The 20,143-nt window shown below is 45.1% G+C and overlaps 1 protein-coding gene and 2 long non-coding RNA genes across 3 annotated transcripts in view; 2 read left to right on the top strand and 1 right to left on the bottom strand.

Moving 5' to 3' along the window:
- Positions 1-1,154: 1,154 nt before the first annotated feature.
- Positions 1,155-6,468, bottom strand: TSPYL5 (TSPY like 5). The gene is made up of 2 exons (XM_069601166.1): positions 3,324-6,468; positions 1,155-2,023 (listed from the first exon to the last, which is right to left on the bottom strand). Exon 1 carries the CDS (start codon positions 5,471-5,473, stop codon positions 4,232-4,234), a length of 1,242 nt encoding a protein of 413 aa, XP_069457267.1. The 5' UTR covers positions 5,474-6,468; the 3' UTR covers positions 1,155-2,023; positions 3,324-4,231.
- LOC138931599 (uncharacterized) overlaps positions 5,659-20,143 on the top strand; it is a 27,072-nt gene continuing 12,587 nt past the window's right edge. Inside the window, exons 1-2 of the long non-coding RNA XR_011446637.1 lie at positions 5,659-5,987; positions 8,956-9,121. This is a non-coding gene — a long non-coding RNA (uncharacterized lncRNA). The remainder of the gene's footprint in view (positions 5,988-8,955; positions 9,122-20,143) is intronic.
- On the top strand, positions 15,164-17,989 carry LOC138446308 (uncharacterized). The gene is made up of 2 exons (XR_011259267.2): positions 15,164-15,512; positions 16,531-17,989. It is a non-coding gene; the product is annotated as an uncharacterized lncRNA (long non-coding RNA).

Genomic DNA, 20,143 nt, shown 5'->3' with positions numbered 1-20,143 from the left:
CACAGCTGCCCCAGCTACACACAGCCCAGACTTCCTCCCACTGCCCCCAGACACACACAGAGCTAAGATCACCAAGAGACAGCAGGCAGACAGTGGACAGAGACCTCAGCAGAAACTAGCCCTACCGCCACCTTGATCTCAGAAATCTAGCCACCAGAACTGGAAGTCAACTTCTGTTGTTTAAGCCACTTGATCTGTGGTACTTCGTTACAGAAGCCCGGATAACCTAACACATAACATCCTTATAAAGTAAATATGACCCACTTCACAAATTTAATTACCAGCCTAGCCCAAAGGCATTTGAATATAACCTGTTTTAAATTCACTTTCACTCAATAATTTGAGCACCTGAACACTGCACATTTGCTGTGCAACATCATACAAACCAAAATTTACTTTGTGAGTTAGCAGCTCACTTCTGTTTTTTTTTCCAACAATCTTCAGCCAGGCAGCTTTATGTGGCATTTGGTTGTCTGCTGCTGATCCGCCCGATTTTTGGAAAATGGTCTATGAATCTATTAAGAACAGCATCAGAAACTTTAGTTGTCAACTATGGCTAGACATCAGAATCACCTGGGGTGTGTCCAGAATAAACATCTACAACTGGATCAATCCCATTCCCCATTCTAATTTAGTTGGTATTTGCGAGCTCTGCCAGTGTGGATATTAAGCTTCCCACATAACTCTGATGTGCAACCAAGACTGAGTGTTGTTACTCTAGTCTGAAAGGTCCTTGAAGTCACCCCCTTTGCTACTCCAAGTACAGTTCACAAGCCGCCAGCACCAGCATCACCTGGAAGTTTGTCAGAAATGCAGAATCTTAACTTCTACTCCAGACTGCTACATCGGAATTCGTATTTTAACAGGATTCCCCATACGATTCAGAGGAACTCTAAAATTTGAGAAGCACTGGCTTTGCACTAGCATTACCTGGAAAGCTTGCTAAAAACAAGACTGCATGGCTTCTTCCCAGAACCACAGGATCTCAACCTCTGATAAGGGCTTGGGAATCAGAATTTTATATATTGTTATAGGTCTAGCCACACAAGGGCCTGAGGCTTAAGAATCACTCACGTATGCCACAGTATACATGCCATCAACTACCTAGCCTCTGCTTAACCGTCCAATTCTTTTTTTAAAATAATAAAATATAATAGAGATACAAGCTTTTATTGTTTCCATCACACATGCAAGCTTACAACTATTTATACTGTTTCAGAACAGAGAAATAATCGCATCATTACCAGAGTGCCAAATTACCAAGTAAGACAACTGGTTACTGATTACTTTGGGGAGGTTATTTTCACAGAACACAGGAACAATTTCCAAATTATACTTTACTTTCAAGTTCAGAGTTATATCATGAGACCAGGACACGCTGATAATTGTAATAGTCACACAAAGTCTCCATCTTACAGGGGAAAAAAAAGACTGTTATTCTGGTGAAAGGTCTCAAGTAAGCACCTTATCAAAGACTGGTAGATAAGTCTTTGAAAGAGTTTACAACAGAACAGTCTCTCTTTCCTCTTGTGGACACAGGGAAAAGGCAGCTTCATCACTTTTTGAGACTTCTTGTCAACTCTGAACACTTTCATTTCTAAGGCCCATCTCTGGAATGTCATTAGTTAACAGGAAAAGCAAAAAGCAGATCTGATGTGGTAGTGAGAGTGCACCTCACCACAATCACCACCAGCAGTGTCTCAGTCTCCCAAAGCGGTCCCAGTTGAATTGGCACAGTGTCTTGGACTTTCGATAAACAATACAGGCGGGGAGATGGAGATGCAGATGAAACTGGGTTGACCGTAACTGATAAATGATGTAGCTAGGTGACGGCACACGGGGGTCTCTCCACTTCTGTGCATGTCAGAAAATGTCCATAATAAAGAGGAAAAAGCTTAAAAAAAAAAAAAAAGCCGACCTGTACAGCTCTATTTTCCCATTAGGCAAAAAATGGGGAAAATGATAAGATTTACTCAGAGACAAAATAAGTAGCACATAATCTTCCACAAAACCAAGGCCACACCTAGAACAAAAGAGAAAGCATCCAAAGAAATGTTATCCAGACTATTTTTGTGATTTATAAAATCTACCAAAAATAAAAGATTGGACAAAAGTTTGGGCATACCCTCACCTCAGCAAAACATTGGCCCACTGCCCTTTAATTCTGTCCCTGCCCTAGGGAAGCCTCCTTCCCATCCCCTCTGTCTCTGAGAGATAGCTATACTCTCCTGGAGGATCCTCAAGCCACTTCCAGCTGCTTTGCCAAGCCCTCTCCACCCTAGGCTTATTCCTGCTCTAGGTTTTTGCCCCAACTCGCCTGCCCCAAACACCCTCTTGACAGCTCCCGAGGCAAGACTTCCCTAGCCCACGGGAAACTCAGAAGGAGGTCTTCCTATGGAGAGAGAAATTAGGGTGAAGGCAAGTACAGACACCCTCAGTACTTAGCCCATCCTCAGGGATGTGGAGGAAAGAGGGCATAGATGAGCCTAGGCAGGGAGGGCGCAGCTCAGCTTTTACACCCACTGGAAATGAGCCCTGGAGATTTCGAAAAAGTACTCCCCCCCTCCCCAACCCCCATGCCCCAGGGCAGCCTTGGGATCTCCCATACTAAAGAGTACAGTCTTCTCCAAGGGTACGTGAAGGTAGAAACCTAGAGAAAAGGAAGAAACCTCACTGCTGAGGGTGAGCGCTGGGGGATGAGCCCAGAGGGCAAGAGACACTTGCCCAGAGGAGGAAACAGAAGGCAACCGGGTCTTGGGAGGCAGAGGGAAAGGCCAAAGCAAGAGTCACCCTAGTCCCCAACACTGTTACCTGGGGGGTGACCATTCTAGCAGATGCACCACCATGTGAAGAATCTCCATGTCAGAGTGAGAGAGGGAACACAGAAGGCGGGAGGGAGCAGGATCTGATCTGGCCTTCTGGCTTCCTCTACCCTCTTCCAGCCCAGTGTGTGCGTGTGTTTAACAAGGCCCCAGCCAACTCACTAGCTGTACGCAGAAAACCCTGGTTTCACAACTGTTTTGTTTTCTCTCTCTCTGTTTTCTCTTTCAGAAGTACCACTACTGAAACCAAAAAAAAAAGGGAAGGGAGGAGTGGGGGACAAGCACAGGGACAGAGGGAAAGCAGGAAGAGAGGGTGAGGGAACAGCAAAAGGATTGAGGCAGGAGGTGCAGCGGCATGAGGTGAAGTAGACACAGGCCCACAGGTCAGAAATCCCTCTTCCCCAGCAACCCCACTATAGCACTCTGGTCATGTGGGAGGCAGGGAGGGGGGGAGTGGATAAAGGTACCTAGACTTTAAGTGAGTCCGGTTACCACCCTCACCTGGAGCCACAGCTTGACAGCAGTGAGCACATGTCCACACGTACCAGCCTGCCCATCAGTCCAGCAGCCAGCAGAGTTCCTGGAAGGCTGGAGAGGGTAGGTGTGTGTCTCATGCACCAGCAGAGGGCCTGCGCCCACAGGTAGTTCTCGAGGTCCTTGTTGCCCAGGAAGCCAATTGGGGCCGACTGGCAACCTAGACAAAATCCAATGGCCTGACAGTGATGAGGTATGGTGCAGACCTTGACAAAGGTTTACCAGGAAAAGGCCCAGAGGCAGGAAGAGATGCAGAATAGTACAGAACCCATAGCAAACTGCTTCTCATCCTGAACCTCAACCTGTGTCTAGGAGGGCAGCATGGGTCCCTGGCCAAAGCCAGAGATCCTGCAGGTGGCACCTCGGCTGGTGACCCCAGAGCCAAGAGACAATCAGTTTTGGCTGATGGCCAATGCCACATGCACTAGCTTCATTCTGCAGTGGCCACCGAAAAGCTTGCCACAGATGGCATGCATGGCTGGCATGAACTCCAAGCCCAGCAAGTCACCAGCCCTGAAGTAGTAGAGCTTGAGGATGCGCTGGTCTTCCTGCTGACTGACTCATGAGTGTCCATGTGGGCAACAGAGCCAAGAACAAGGTCCAAGCAATGTAGAGGGAGGCAGCACACAGGAATCAAGTGAGTTTAACATATAAACAGGAGGGGCGAGATCATATAACATATGATACTAATGTAAAGAGAAAGCAAGAACGTCACGGGGAGGCAAAAGAACATGATCATAAATGCCATATTCTTGTAACCGAAGTCCAACAGCAATAGTGTGCAGAGGCCAACACGAAGAGAAGGCAGACAGCCAAACACCCAAGGCCAGCCGGGCACAGGGCCAGCAGGAGGTAGGACGCAGACTTGAGCAGGATCAGTTGGACTTGTTTACCCCAGGTTCTGGGGTCTCCCCTGGCGGCCTCGCAGGACCCGGCCTGCCCTCCTTTCCTTTCTCTGCACGGGCCCCTTCACTCATCAGGTAGTATTGTAAGGGATTGGGCCACAACTCCTCGTTGATTATCTCCACAATCTTGTCAGACTCGATGGAGCTGTGGTTTGAAAACCACCCAAAGAAGCTCCGGCCGTTGTCGGGATTCCCCTGGCTAAGGGTCTGGAGGTCGTGCCCGGGGAGCCACTGGATTGGAGTGGAACGAGACACCACCTGACCCGAAGGGCCGCACCCGTATTCCTTGATGAGCACCTTGTTTTGGAAATAGGGGTTGCGCCCGAAGTAGAACTTGATTTTGTAGCCCAGTCTCGCCAGGCCAAGCTCTTCCACCTCCAAGCTATTCAAGAAGCTGAGGACCTCTTTATCCTGGTTGTTCAGGAAGGACGAAAGCTGGGGGTGGTTCTGAAAGGCCTGCCCCCAGAAGCCTGGAATATTCTGGATAAGGAGGTTCCTGCGCTCTAGGTGGTGCAGCCGCAACTGCCCAAACTTGCGGGAGAGCCGCAGGTAGGCCCGGTCCGCCTGGGCGTTCATGGTCTCCAGCTTCAGCTGGACGTTCTCCAGCGTATCCATGCTGCCCTCTGTGGCCGGGGGGCCTGACCCCGCGTTCTCCACCTTCTCCTCGCCCACGGGGACGGAGGCGGCCTCCGCCGCGGCCCCTTTCTTTGGCTTCCCACCGGCCGAGGCCGCAGACCCCCTGCCCACCGCACTACAGGTATCTGGGGCCTTCTTTGCGGCGGGGCCGCGCCGGCTTCCGACGCGGGGCCCGTTTCTCGGCCTCGCGACGGCGCCCACGGTTCCCACAAAGACGGTGTCGGTCACCAAGCGCTCCGGGAGGGATGTGGCCTTGACCGGGCAGGGCCTGGTCACCGCCTGCCCGCGAGTCCCCGCCGCCCGGGCCCGGAGCGCGAGGCCACAGTCTAGGGGCAGCCGGCAGGCAGCCTCTTCCCCGGGCCGGCGGGGCGGCGCCGGCACAGCGCCTTCCGGGCCACCCCAAACCGCGCCAGCCTGCACCTGTGCCGCCTTGGTCTCCTCCCCGAGCCTCTGGCACTGTGGAGGGTCCGGGTCGCGTGGGGCGTCGTCAGGCGCGGCGCGGACTCGGCCTTTGGCGCGGCTCTTGCCACGGCCTTTGGCGCGGGAGGACCTTCTCCCCTTACTCCGGCCGCTCATGGCGGCAGCCGACTGGACCTCAAAGCCGCGACGCGACCCCGCGGCCCCCCTGGCGCCGGCTTGCGGCCCTACGGAGCGGGGCGCTCCATGGCAACCGCCGACGTCACGACGGCACGACTGTACCGTCGCGCGAGGACGGGATGCACCCGCTGATTGGCTCCTCCGCCGCAGCTGCGCAAGAGCCGCCGACCCTCGCAGGCGCCCCCACCCCCTATTTCACCCCTGAACTCACTCACAGGTTACAGAGGGATGTGCTTCCGTTTCCCTTTTTTTTTTTTTTCCCCCTTCCCCTTTGGTCTCAGGTGTGCTCTCAGGGTCCTCTTCTACAAGATACCCTCAAGACAGTGATCATTATCAGTACCCCCATGATATGCTTTCTAAACTAACCATCTAAAGTTCCTTCCATTAACTACTGTAACATCTGCCATGATGAACCTGCTCCTGGTCTGTCTCATCTTTGAAAGACTTTGCTGAGGGATGTGCCCTGGTACTTTTAACTCCAGGGACTTTAAAGGTAAGTACCGTAATGCCAGGCCACAGAGCGATGTGACATGTGGTTGGATTTTAATAGTAATTATAAAACTAATAGCGTCTAGTATTTTATGAGTATCATTACATCAGGCACTTTACTACATGCTTCATATGCCTTTTCTCAATGTATGAAGGAGGTATCGTTATCATTCTCATTTTCCAGGTGAGAAAGCTATGGCTCAGAGATGCCAAGGAACATTCTTGACATAACACAGTAAGGCGTGGAAGGATAATTCTAACCCAGGTCTATCCGACTCATAACCTTGGTTTTATTTTCACAAATGTCTAGTCCTTCCAGGCCTGTTCAGCTGTAAATTACTTCATTAGTTTTTATGAAAGTCAGACTCAGGACTTCCCGAGTTGTTCAGTGGTTGGTACTCTGCTTCCACTGCAAAAGGCAAGGGTTCAATCCCTGGTGAGGAAGCTAAGATCTCACTAGCTGCACTGAACAGCAAAAAAAGAAAAAAAAAGTTCAACCTTACCTGTTGCGCTAACATCAGGTGAGCACCTCTTCATCCCAGGACCATCACCCAAATTCTCTAGCTGCCTCAGGCCTAGTTTATAGAGTCAGGCTATCATTCAAGATACAGGACCAGGAGTGAAGGCTAAAAGTCAGAATTACTTGCTATAATTGGAGTAAGACAGGAATGTGTTCAGAGAACTATTATCATATAAGGAGTAGAGCAGGGCTTCCCAGGTGAAGGTTTAGAAGCAGAGCCCCCATAGTGGCAGTAAGGAGGCCCTAGAAACTTCTTAGACCCTGCATGGAAACAGCCAAATCTCATATTCCCAAGAGAGCTCTGGACCGTACCCTTACTAGCCATGTGAAAGGACATGAAAGAGTGAGGCCAGTGATGAGGTTATGACCAGTATGAAAGCTTTCAGGATGTCCTTTTAAGCTCAAAGGGAGCAAGAAGGCCCTTGCAGCCAACCAATGGAGGAGAAAGCCTCAAAGCCCCTTGGTTCTTCACTCTCATTAGTCAATGTGGGGTTGTCGACTGGCAGTCTGGCGTCACCTGCAAGCTCGTTAAAAATGCAGAATTTTAGGCCCCCCTCAGACCTGCTAATTTAAAATTTGACTTTTAACAAGATCTCAATTGGATTGTTTCCACATTCAAATTGAAGTATAGGAGACAAGGAATAAGAGGAATTGTTTTGATACAGGTGGACTTCCCAAGTGGTGCTAGTGGTATAAAGAACCCACCTGCCAATGCAGGAGAGGTCAGAGATGTCCATATGATCCCTGAGTCAGGAAGATCCCCTAGAGAAGGACATGGCATCCCATTCCAGTATTCCTGTCTGTAGACTCCCATGGACAAGGGAGCCTGGCGGATTACAGTCCATGATGGTTGCAAAGAGTTAGACACAACTAAAGCAACTTAGCCCAGCTCAGGGCCTTACTTTAAACCAGCCTAGTACAAGTGACTGCTGTCTTTCTCAAAGGCTTTTCAGTAGCTTGCAAGGCTCTCCATGATTTGTTCAGTTCCCTCCCTGCCACTATGCAGCTTACCTCTCTGACCACATCCTCTTGCTCTCCCACCCACTTCCAACTACACTGGCCTACCTACTGTTCTTCAGACTCACTAGGTAGGTTCCTGCCTCAGGGCATTGGCATTGGCTCTTTCCCCATGTATGGTTCAACTCCCCTGGCTGGCTCCCTTCACACTTTGCTTAAATATAACCTTGTCAACGACTGTCCTATTTAAAATTGACACCCAGCCCCATCCTTCTAACTCTGCACTACTTTTTTTAATTCCTTAGCACTTGACACCTTGGTAGCCCTTCCCTTCTCTAGAGGATCTTCCCACTCCAGGGATTGAACCTGAGTCTCCTGCATCTCAGGTGGATTCTTCACTGTCTGAGCCACCAGGGAAACCTGTAATACACTATGCTGCTGCTGCTGCTGCTGCTGCTGCTGCTGCTGCTGCTGCTGCTAAGTCGCTTCAGTCGTGTCCAACTCTGTTCGACCCCATAGCCGGCAGCCCACGAGGCTCCCCTGTCCCTGGGATTCTCCAGGCAAGAACACTGGAGTAGGTTGCCATTTCCTTCTTCAATGCATGAAAGTGAAAAGTGAAAGTGAAGTTGCTCAGTCATGTCCAACTCTTAGCGACCCCATGGACTGCAGCCTACCAGGCTCCTCCATCCATGGGATTTTCCAGGCAAGAGTACTGGAGTGGGGTGCCACTGCCTTCTCTGGTAATAACATTATACCAACTCTTTATTGTGTTCGTTATTTACTGCCTCTCCTCTCTAGAATGTCAGCTCCATCAGGGCAAGGATCTTTGTTTTGTTCATATGTGACTACAACAGTGTCTGATGTCTGATACATAAAAAACACTCAATAAATAATTGTTGAGTGAAAGAACCAGTCAGAGCAGAGTTTTTAAAAGTGAGTTTATAAATTGATTTTTAATTTACTCTGAAATCAGAATATCCCTCTTTTCCCCACAGAAGCAATTTTATAGGTGCAGGTTACATATTTAAATCAATACATGGAAACCTATTAAACTGATAATTTAGCTTTAGAAAGCATCTTTTGATATGGGCACCATTCAGGGCAGTCTTAGGTAAAAATCTAGAGTGATGCTTTAAAAATTAAGTTAGGGGAATTAATATTTAACTTAAAAGGGATTAAGCCAGGAATCACCTTAAATCTTGTTGAAGGCCCTTTCATAATCACTTCTTCCCAAGGCCTTCCATCATCATTTCAGAGCACATATAAGCAGCCCTTGATCCCACAGAGAGGTTGTTAACTGTAATACATTCATTTGGCAATTAGACATGCAGTTTTGTGCTAGTTCTTGTCCAGAATTACCTCTTAAACCAGATAACCACAGTCTGGAATTCTCTGTAAATCTCAGCAGGGAGTTGGGGGGGTGGGGTGGGATTAGCTGAAGTCATCACCATCCCTGTATAAACTGCAGAAATTGATGGATTGGCTCACTTTTCAGAGCACTAACAGTTGGACCAACCTCCGTTGTCAAGAGCCTTAATCCAGCATTAACATCTGCGTCATAACACTTACCCATGACTAAACCACTGCAGGATTAATGTAGGCTGACCACTGCAGCAGTGTTTATTATACAATCTGCTTGAGCCTTTCATCATGTCAAAGAGGTAAGCATTGAGTAAAGGGACGCAAATGTGAAACTGACACCTCATATACACTTCTCTGTTCCTTGAGAAGCTGGTCTGTGCTACTGAACTAAACTGTTGGTTTGCTTCTCAGGCATTAGTAGTTAATTCGTATGAGACTGCATCTTGGGTTTCCAGTTAGACAGTAGACTGTGTATGGGTAGAGACTGTGTCTCCTTTTTTATCCCTCAAAGCACCTAGTGTGGCCCTTACACATACTAGTAATTCTAACACAATTTCACCTTTATTTTGCATTTTATCCAGTACCATGTTCCAATTCACTGAATCCCTAAACTACTCCATTGGGCAGGTACGGTTATTTCTCCCATCTTAGAGCTGAGGTTACTGCTGTACAAAAAGATCCTGGACCTTGCCCAAGATCACGCAGCTAATAAATGGTCTTAGCCCAAGCAATCCAACTCCTGCACCCACGCTCTTAGCCACTAATCTGTGATGTAAAATTATGGCTTGATAGATTGAAATATCAGACTCTCTCTAGTGGATAAAAATACCTTTTAATTTTCAAATATATATATTTAATACAGTTATATATGCATGAGTCTTCATATACACCTACAATTATGTATAAACATATATATATATATATGTTGTGAATCATTTTCTATGGTGTGTATATGTGGCATGATGATGCTGAAGAGAAGTGAGGTTCATTTCAGCAGTCCACATTGGGAATAAAACATCATCATTTGCACTGCATTTGTGAAAATCATTCTATTAATGTTATGAAAGCAATACAAATTTACTGTCATGAACTCAGACCTGGAAGTATTTTCACCTTTCCCCAGTAACTAGTCTTCACTGTTGTTCTCTGAAAATTGTACTTCCTCCATTCCTTTTAAGGTCTGATTTCTTCCAGTCATAGAAATTAACATGCTGGGGGAAAAAGACATTCCAGTCATCCAACCTATTCCCCAATCAAGAGAACCACATTCCTCACTGTCTCCCTGCTGATGGGCTTTAAGATCCCAGATGACATTTTTTAGCCACAGAGATTTTCTCTTCCCCCAGAGTGATAGTTTGAGTCTGTTAGATGAGACAGTGAGTACTGCTTACGGTATGAAATTTTGCCAACTAACCCTCCCAGATTATGGAAGATCATTGAAAAGGAGTGACGTAAGGAATATTTTCAAAGGGAAAGAAAAAAAATCTGGCTCTTAAAGGTAAATTGCAAAAACTATTTGAACTAATATCTTGAAAAATGTGCCTAGCTTTTTCCCAGTTCCCTCCCCGCACCCTGCCACCCACAGAGCAAAATGTTATAGCAGACCACCTAAGTCACTCCGTTCACATATTTTGTCGTTGTTGCTCAGTCACTACGTCGTGTCTGACATTTTGCGACCCCATGGACTGCAGCCTGCTAGGCTTCCCTGTCCTTCACCATCTCCTAGAGCTTGCTCAAACTCATGTCCATAAAATTGGTAATATCCAACCATCTCCTCCTCTGCCGTCCCCTTTTCTTCCTGCCTTCAGTCTTTCCCAGCATCAGGGTCTTTTCCAATCAGTCAGCTCTTTGGATCAGGTGGCCAAAATATTGGAGTTTCAGCATCAGTCCTTGCAATGAATATTCAGGGTTGATTTCCTTTAGGATTGACTGGTTTGATCTCCTGGCTGTCCAAGGGACTCTCAATGTCATATAAGTAGTCTCATGTCATATAAGTAACTGCAAAATATTTTTAAAATATTGGTAGACATAATCTTCCTTCCTGGCATTTTCTTTTCACCAGAAAAATGAGATCTTTAGGCTGAGATTTTTGTTACAGAGAAGGGAAAATACCAAAGAACCCAGAAAGAGTAGAATTTAGCAACTCAAATTCTTATTTTGAATTTCAGAATAATTTCTTGAGAGGGGAAGCTACAGTAGCATTGAAAGAGAAAGTTTTAGCTCTACAAGGGCAAACCATGGAGCGTTAAGAGTTTATAATATAAATCATAAAGGAAGAAAAACATGTGATGATATATAAGCCAAATCTCTACCACACAAAGAGGAGACAAAAATCTTTGCTGGCTGGAGTTAAAGAGCTTAGGAAACATTTAGAGAGTGCCTTGTTGGATTGTTGGTGCAAGATCTTGAGAAAGGAATTCTCACAGTTACCCCTCCAGGGGTCAAAACTCTTGGGGAACTGGTAGAGACCACCTTCCCTGGAACTGGTAGAGACCACCTTCCCTGGAAAGGAGTAGGGAGTACTCCTCTCAGAGGAGGGAGAACTAGTTCCCAACTTGTACATTTGGACTCAGACAAGAAATACTCTTAGGGGGTTTTATTCCCATTACAGGGCAGCCAGAAGTATTTGTACAGCGTACGTATTGCCAAAGAAAGTTATTTGAATTTTGTATTTTAAGTGTTGTTACCTAGTTCCTTGAATTGCCATGTTTAAGTTCATCTGAATTTTATGAATTGTTGTAACTATGAAAATTCATATTCACTACAATAATATTACCTAGACTAGACTGAGTAACTAATGGGTTTAAGCTATGCGATACCAAAGCCAAAGAAACTTAAGGGACAGCTGACTTCAAAACTTCTTAGAAGGTAAACGACATTGATTATTTTAGAAAATAACAGAGTATTAACAGAAGACCTCATAAAACACGGTTATGATTGTAAAAATCAAGAAATTTATGAGACTCCAATCACCAAATATGAAGATTTTCACTACAATTTAGAAAGAGACCCTAAAGCACAACTAAGTGCTGTCCAAGAGAGTCTTCCACTAATTGCTTGTACGTAGAACTTAGAATCATGGGTGTACCCTATTTGTTGCTGCTGCTGCTGCTAAGTCGCTTCAGTCGTGTCCGACTCTGTGCCACCCCATAGACGGCAGCCCACCCAGGCTCCCCCGTCCCTGGGATTCTCCAGGCAAGAACACTGGAGTGGGTTGCCAGTGCCTTCTCCAATGCGTGAAAGTGAAAAGTGAAAGTGAAGTCACTCAGTCATGTCTGACTCTTAGCAACTGCACAGACTGCAGCCCACCAGGCTCCTCTGTCCATGGGATTTTCCAGGCAAGAGTACGGGAGCAGGGTGCCATTGCCTTCTCCAATTGTTGCAGTTACTACTTTTAATGTGTAATTTAGTCATTGAATTTCTCTCTGGTTGGGATATACATATGCCAGCCTTCATCTCCAACCAGAGTAGAAGCTTGATGATTTACAAAGCCTGGTCTTGCCTTCTATGTAAGCTACATCATGACTTCTCTAAATCACCCTAGAGTCATTCCCCAGTTGTCCAACAGCCCTCATCACTTTCCAGAACAAAAAAGCTGCCCTCAGTCAACACCTCCACATGCTGTCTAGCACAGAGAGCTGTAGGTGCAGAGTCTCTCTTTTCCCTACCATCTCTTTTCATGCCATATTTTGTTCAGATTATACCCATAGTTTTAGTATCTTTATTATTCCCTTTCCTTTATGCACACACATACTCTTTTTTAATAGAAATTTATAATGTGTTAGTTTCAAGTGTATGGCAAAGTGATTTGGTTTATATATATATATATGTTCTTTTTCAGATTATTTTTAGATTATTATAAAATGTTGACTATAGTTCCTTGCACTCTACAATAGATCCTTGTTATTTATCTATTTTGTATATATATATAGTAGTGTATATATGTCAACCCCAAACTCCTCATTTATCCCTCCCCCCTTCCCCTTTGGTAACCATAAGTTTGTTTTCTATGCCTATGAGTCTATTTCTGTTTAGTAAATAAGCTCATTTATCATTTTTTTAGATTCCACATGAGTGATATCATATATTTATCTTTTTCTGTCTGACTGACTTCACTTAGTATGATCATCTCTAGGTGCATCCATGTGGAAACAAATGGCATTATTTTATTCTTTTTCATGGCTGAGCAATAGTCCATTGTGTGTGTGTGTGTGTGCATGTGTACAAACACCACATCTTTCTTCATTCATCTGTCAGGTTGCTTTCATGTCTTGGGTATTGTACATAGTGTTGCTATGAACACTGGGGTGCTTTACCTTTTCCAATTACAGTTTTTGTGTTTTCTGGATATATATCCAGGAGTGGGATTATTGAATCACATGGTCATTTTATTTTTAAATTTTTAAGGAATCTCCATACTGTTCTCCATCGTGGCTGCACCAGTTTGCATTCCCACCAACATGTACATACACACTCTTCACATACTTTCAGCTTCTCTTTTTTCCCAACAACACTTTAATGGTACAGAAGAATTCTAGAGAAAGAAGTGAAGTTGGTAGATTTTCACTTGGGAGATTAATTGGGAAGAAAAGATCCCAACAGGACTTAGATATAAATCTTGGGATATCCCAGAAAAATAAGAGTCATTGAGAAAGGACAGTATGAAGAACAGAAAGTGGAATCACCCTAACTTCATATATAATCTAAGATCTCTCATGGGTTACACAGGGTCCCAAGACTGAGGCTTCCCTAGTGGCTCAGACGGTAAAGAATCTGCCTGCAATGCAGGAGACCTGGCTTCGATCCCTGGGCCAGGAAGATCCCCTGGAGAAGGGAATGGCTATCCACTCCAGTATGATTGCCTAGAGAATCCCATGGACAGAGGGGCCTGGCAGGCCACAGTCCATGGAGTCACAGAGTTGGATACAACTGAGCGACTAACACATATACACACACATAGGATCTTCATGGAGGACAACCAGTACCTGCAGGGAGTTGGGATCCTGGGATGGGGGTAGGCCAGTGAATCCAATCATATCAATCAGCACATGTCACACACTGCCAGATAGCTATGAGGGTGAGAAGACACCCTCCCCCGACCCCATGGTAAGCCATCGGTTTTCATGAAGCTAGGAATTTCCACTGAGTACATGAGGAAAATGAACAAAGGTAAAATTAAATTAATTTTTAAATTAATGGGCGAGCATTGTGCAGTTAAAATGTTCAGTTGCATGTTGCAATCAACTAGCACCCATAAGCATGAGGTTTGATTGTTCCTGGACTAATTTAACTGAAGATGCTCCTTGCCTTCTGGAATGCCTTCTTTGGTTATTCATTTTGTATTTGTGTAGCATCTGACAGCAGTAAGATATTTTTTAAAGCACTTTAAAATTATCAGTCAAGAAGAAGAACAAAGGAAAATAAAGAGCTCAAAAATTAAGAAAAAGCAAAGTACAGTTGTCTCTGGGTATCTGCAGGAGATTGCTTTTAGGAGGGCACCTAGAATAAGAAATCCAAAGATGCTGAAGTCCCTTATATAAAATGGTGTAGTATTTGCATATAACCTATGCATATCCTCGGAGAAGGCAATGGCACCCCACTCCAGTACTCTTGCCTGGAGAGTCCCATGGATGGAGGAGCCTGATAGGTTGCAGTCCAAGGGGTCACTAAGAGTCGTACACGACTGAGCGACTTCACTTTCACTTTTCACTTTCATGCATTGGAGAAGGAAATGGCAACCCACTCCAGTGTTCTTGCCTGGAGAATCCCAGGGACGGCGGAGCCTAGTCGGCTGCCATCTATGGGGTTGCACAGAGTCGGACACGACTGAAGTGACTTAGCATAGCTTAGCGTATGCACATCCTCCTATATATTTTAAATTAGCAGTCCCCAACCTTTTTGGCACCAGGGACTGGTTCTGTGGAAGACAGCACCTCTGCTAGTGAGGCCCAGTTCTTCACAGGTCACGGACCGCTACTGGTCTGTGGCCTGAGGGTTGGGGACCCCTGCTTTAAATCATCAGATTATGTGTAATATCCAATACCATGTAAATGCTATATAAATAGTTACTGGTATGCAACAAATTCAAGTTTTGCTTTTGACACTTTTTGGAATTTTTTTAATGGTTTCCTCCGAGGTTGGCTGAATCCGCAGATGCAAAAACTACAGATAATGGAAGGTTGACTGTCCCCAAATGCATCCCAGACATTTGTGTCTCCTACACTTGCTAGAAGCTGGCCACAAATTTGATTCTGATGTTTATCCACCAGCGCAGAGAGAGAAATCAGACGTGGTGTAAGGTTCATAATGTTTTGTAATACTTAAAAACAAACAAGAAAAAAAAAAAAACAGATTCTCAGAGAAAATACACTGATCCAAAATGCTGAATCCAGAGAGGAATATCAGGACTGAAGGTCCCCTTAGCATCCTGACACTGAGTCTGGCACTGTGGTAACCGGAGCCCCGCCTTACAGGCTGGTGGGCAGCTGGACAGAGAGCCCGGTTGTAGATGCAGTTCCATGGTGGTTCGGGTCCAGAGCTAGAATGGCTTATTCCAGAAGAGTCTGCAGAACTTAGAGGAGAAGGTGGGCATGTGTCTTGAGGTCAGCCTCTGCAGTGGGGCCTCCTCGGCTGACCGTGTGCCTGAAGCCTGGTGCTGCCTGTGGAAGGGATCACACGAAGAGTGAGCTGGTGAGTTCCGTCCCACTCCCTGCTACCTAATGGATCAGAACCTTTTCTGAGAACCAGGCCCTCCTCTCCTTCCCCTTTTTTTTCTATCTCTGCTCACTTCCCTTTCTTTGCTTCCCCTGTACATGGATGCATTTGGGGAAACTGTTCCAATTGCTTCGACAACTATTTCCCGCTCCTGGTCCTCCCCCATTCACACACAGGCTAAACCCAGTCTTCGTGGAGTTAAACCGCGGTTCCCTCTCACAGTGATTCTGTACCACACTGTCTCCACAGTGTCAGGTGGCGGCCAGAATCAGAGTTCAGGTTCAGGACCCAGCATGGGGAGTAGTGAGGCAAGCAGGCCCAGAGCAAGCCTTTAGGGAACTGAAGAGGGAATTACGCCCCATCTCCGGCTGGCAATTGCCACTCCACTCCAGCGGATCGTAGCCGTGGAGAAATCTGTATTTTTATGTGAAATTCCTCACTTTAAAACTCCCGTGACAGAATCTAGAGCCTATTATACAGCGTGAAGTAAGTCTGAAAGAGGAAAATATCATATATTAACACATATATATGAAATCTAGAAAAATGGCCCTAAAGAACCAATTTGCAGGGCAGCAAAGACGATGCATAGAGGACAGACCTATAGACCCAGTGCAGGAAGGAGCGGGTGGGGCGTATTGGGAGAGCAGCTCTGAAACATGTACATTACATACGTTAAATTAGATAGCCAGTGGAAATTTGCTGAATGACACAGGGAGCTCAGATCTGGTGCTCTGTGACAACCTAGAGGGGTGGGATGGAGTGGGAGGAGAAGGGAGGTTCGAGAGGGAGGGGACATATGTTTACCTATGGCTGATTCACGTTGATGTATGGCAGAACCCAACACAGCACTGTAAAGCAGTTATCCCCCAATTAAAAATAAATAAAATAATATTTAAAAAATCCTGTGATAGCCAAACAGGACAGTCAGGCTTGTAGATTCTACTTTGCCACCCCTGTTCCTCAATCTTGTTTTTCTTTTTTTTCTTTAATTCAGTTTTTAAATGAAATCATGAAGTAGTGTCTAGAAATTACCTAAATCCCTCCAAAGAAGAGCAATTTTTGTGGCTGTCACTCAAGGAAAACCAATGAACATAAAGAACAGTAATCTCACTCAAGCTAGACTCCATCCTGTGTTGTTAAGGCAAGTGAGGAACTGATGGGAACCAGGAGACAGCTTTACTCAAGATGAGCCCAAGTAAGGGATTATATTTTCGTCAAGATCCCTTTTCATTTTAAACTTCAAAGATAATGATTGTTATTTTTACTTGGTTTTATTTTTTCATACCTAAGATCCTGTGCTACCTCTGATTTCTTACCCTGTGTGACTTAGACTCTGAAAACATTTTTCATCTCCCTGCAATACGAAGGCTTTGTGAGATCAGCTCAGAGACACATCCATACTGGTTTGCTCACCCAGCAGCTGTATCTGCAAAGTTCTAACAAGCAAGTAACAGAATTCTGACACAAATGGTAGATTTGTGTGACTAACACTGCCTCTCTGGGTTGTTTACTTCTTCCTGTTCTCAATCAGTACCCACATAATTGATCAGATGGCCCACATGGCCCCTCTGATTCTCACATTAACACATTTAGGACACCAGCAGGTTATTGCTCAAACTGACAGTTTTCATAATCACCTCATACTAGTTAGAATGACTACTGTCATCAAAAATCCACAGACGACAAATGCTGGAGAGGGTATGGAGAGAAGGGAACCCTCCTACGCTGTTGGTGGGAATATAAATTGGTACAGCCACTGTGGAAAACAGTATGGAAATTCCTTTAAAAACTAAAAATAGAGCTACCGTATGACCCTGCAGTCCCACTCCTGGGCATACATCTGGAGAAAAACATCCAAAAGGATGCATGCACCCGAATGTTCATTGCGGCACTGTTTACTACAGTTAAGACAAATGTCCATTGACGGAGGAACAGATAGAGGAGATGTGGTTGATATATACAGTAGAATATCCCTCAGCCATTAAAAAGAATGAAAAAGACCGTCAGCAGCAACATGGATGGACCTAGAGATTTGTCCTGCTGAGTGAAGTCAGACAGAAAAGGAGAAATACCATACGGCATCCCTTATATGTGAAGTCTAAAAAAGAAGTGATGCAAATGAACTTACTTACAAAACAGAAAGAGACTCACAGACTTAGAAAACAAACTTATGGTTGCTGGGGGGAAAAGATAGGGAGTTTAGAAAGTTTGAATAGATACACTGCTATATATTCAGAATGAATAACCAACAATGACCTATTATATAGCACATGGAACTCTACTCAATGTTCTGTGCCAGCCTGGATAGCGGGGGCGTTGGGGAAAGAATGAATATATGTATATGTGCGGCTGAGTCCCTTCGCTATTCACCTGAAACCACCACAACATTGTTAAATGGCTGTACCCCAATACAAAATAAAAAGTTTAAAGTTTATTTTAAAAAGGAAACCTAACACTGTGTCTTCCTCAGAAAAAGCCAACTCCATCTGGTCTTGGGTATGATTCAGCACTAATTTTTACAATATCGAACTAAAAAGGGGTATAGCCACATTTAGAAAAGATGTTGCATAAAAGTGAATTGGGTAGCAGTAAGTTTCCCACTGCAGAATCCAGGCTGAAATGTGATAGTAAAAATCTAACTCAAGAAGAGTATACAGTGTCGACTAAGACTTTACACACCCTCTGAGATGCTGGTCACTGGAGAATAAGTAGACGCTCCTACTCTAAGACTGCCTCTCAGAGAGAGCAAGAGTGTGGAGACTGGGTAATTCTCAACAGCTGTGAGCTCCAGAAGGATGAGGGTGGGGGAAGACTTAGAAATACAAGGCCAAGTATAAGGAAAGATAAAAGATCTATTTTCTGGCATGGGGATTTAAAGAGGGAACCGCTCCCACCCTGCAACCCTCTTTAATAAGAGAAAATAGCTAAAGCTAAGCAGCATGTCATAGCTGAGATTTCTGGAAACTCAGCCATTCCCAGCATCATGGGATCTGTGAGTCCAGAGTCAATGGCAAGCAAAACAAGTAGCAGTTTGAACATAGAATTATTACTTTATGTAGAACAGGAAGAGAAAGTGAACTGTCCTGTGGCTAAACATATGACCTGTTGGCCAAGGGATTCCTGCCTCCTTCCATGATGTGTTCTCTTCACTCCACCACCCACACCCCACCCTCAAGCAGAAGGAAGCAAGAACCACCCCTGCAGGGTTAGGCCGGGAAATGACACTGGGCACCAGCAGGCTTCTTGCACAGGTTTCCAAGCATTGGAGTACCTGGGCAGCCCACCGATGACTGAAACAAGATGAAAATGCCTGTGGAAAGTGTTAGTCACTCAGTCATGTATGACTTTTCCAACCCTGTGGGCTGTAGCCTGCCAGGCTCCTCTGTCCATGGAATTCTCCAGGCAAGAATACTGGAGTGGATTGCCATTCCCTTCTCCAGGGGATCTTCATGACCCAGGGATCGAACCTGGGTCTCCTGCATTGCAGGCAGGTGCTTTACCATCTGAGCCACCAGGGAATCCCCTGTGGGAAGGAGAAGGCAAATATTCCTCGTTTCTTGTCTTCCATCACTTGAGCCAATTAAAAAGTAAAAGGAACTGAAAAAGAAAAGCAAGTAACAACAATCAGTTCTCCCAGTTTGTATAATCAAACAGGATTTCAGCAACCAGTGATATTAAAAAAAAATAAATACTACCATATGCCTCACATACTCCAGTAGTTGAATTCTTTTATCAAGAGAGTTTATATGGCATTCTCTTGATGATGAAAGAATTTATTTCCTAGGAAAAATTCTGGAAAAAATCATGTTAAGAATCATGCTGGCATAACTCAGTTTAATCTAAGAGCCTGGCTTTCTGGCCTTAATTTTATCATCAGTCATGAGTGGTAAATATTCCCAACGACCCCCTAAAACTGCACACAGCAAAGTAATGTGCCATTTGAAAATTAAAACAAAATTAATTTTATGATTTTGCAATTGCATTCGTGGGATGGGATAGGATGGGATCACATTGCATGGAGAAGGGGGTTGGCAGGAACAGATAGCACCTTAATGCAGCATATGTTAGGGTCTAAAGAAATTCTACCCAGACCTTTATGATTTTGAACTCAGATAACCTAGGCTTTCAAAGCTTTCCAGTCTTTCCAAATGGCTTTGCCATTTCCAAGGAAACTATTCAATATAACAGTAACCCAAGTCTATGCCCTAACCAGTAATGCCAAAGAAGCTGAAGTTGAATGGTTCTATGAAGACCAACAAGACATTCTAGAACTAACACCCCCAAAAGATGTCTTTTTCATTATAGGGGACTGGAATGCAAAAGTAGGAAGTCAGGAAACACCTGGAGTAACAGGCAAGTTTGGCTGTGGAGTACAGAATGAAGCAGGGCAAAGGGTAATAGAGTTTTGCCAAGAGAATGCACTGGTCATAGCATACACCCTCTTCCAACAAAAGAGAAGACTCTACACATGGACATCACCAGAAGGTCAAATCCGAAATCAGGTTGATTATATTCTTTGCAGCCAACAATGGAGAAGCTCTATACAGTCAGCAAAAATGAGACCAGGAGCTGACTGTGGCTCAGATCATGAACTCCTTATTGCCAAA

The sequence above is a fragment of the Ovis canadensis genome, chromosome 9, assembly GCF_042477335.2.
Source record: "Ovis canadensis isolate MfBH-ARS-UI-01 breed Bighorn chromosome 9, ARS-UI_OviCan_v2, whole genome shotgun sequence".
Lineage (NCBI taxonomy): Eukaryota > Metazoa > Chordata > Mammalia > Artiodactyla > Bovidae > Ovis > Ovis canadensis.
The sequence above is the reverse complement of the archived record's forward strand: the minus strand, read 5'-3'. Positions and strand labels throughout refer to the sequence as shown.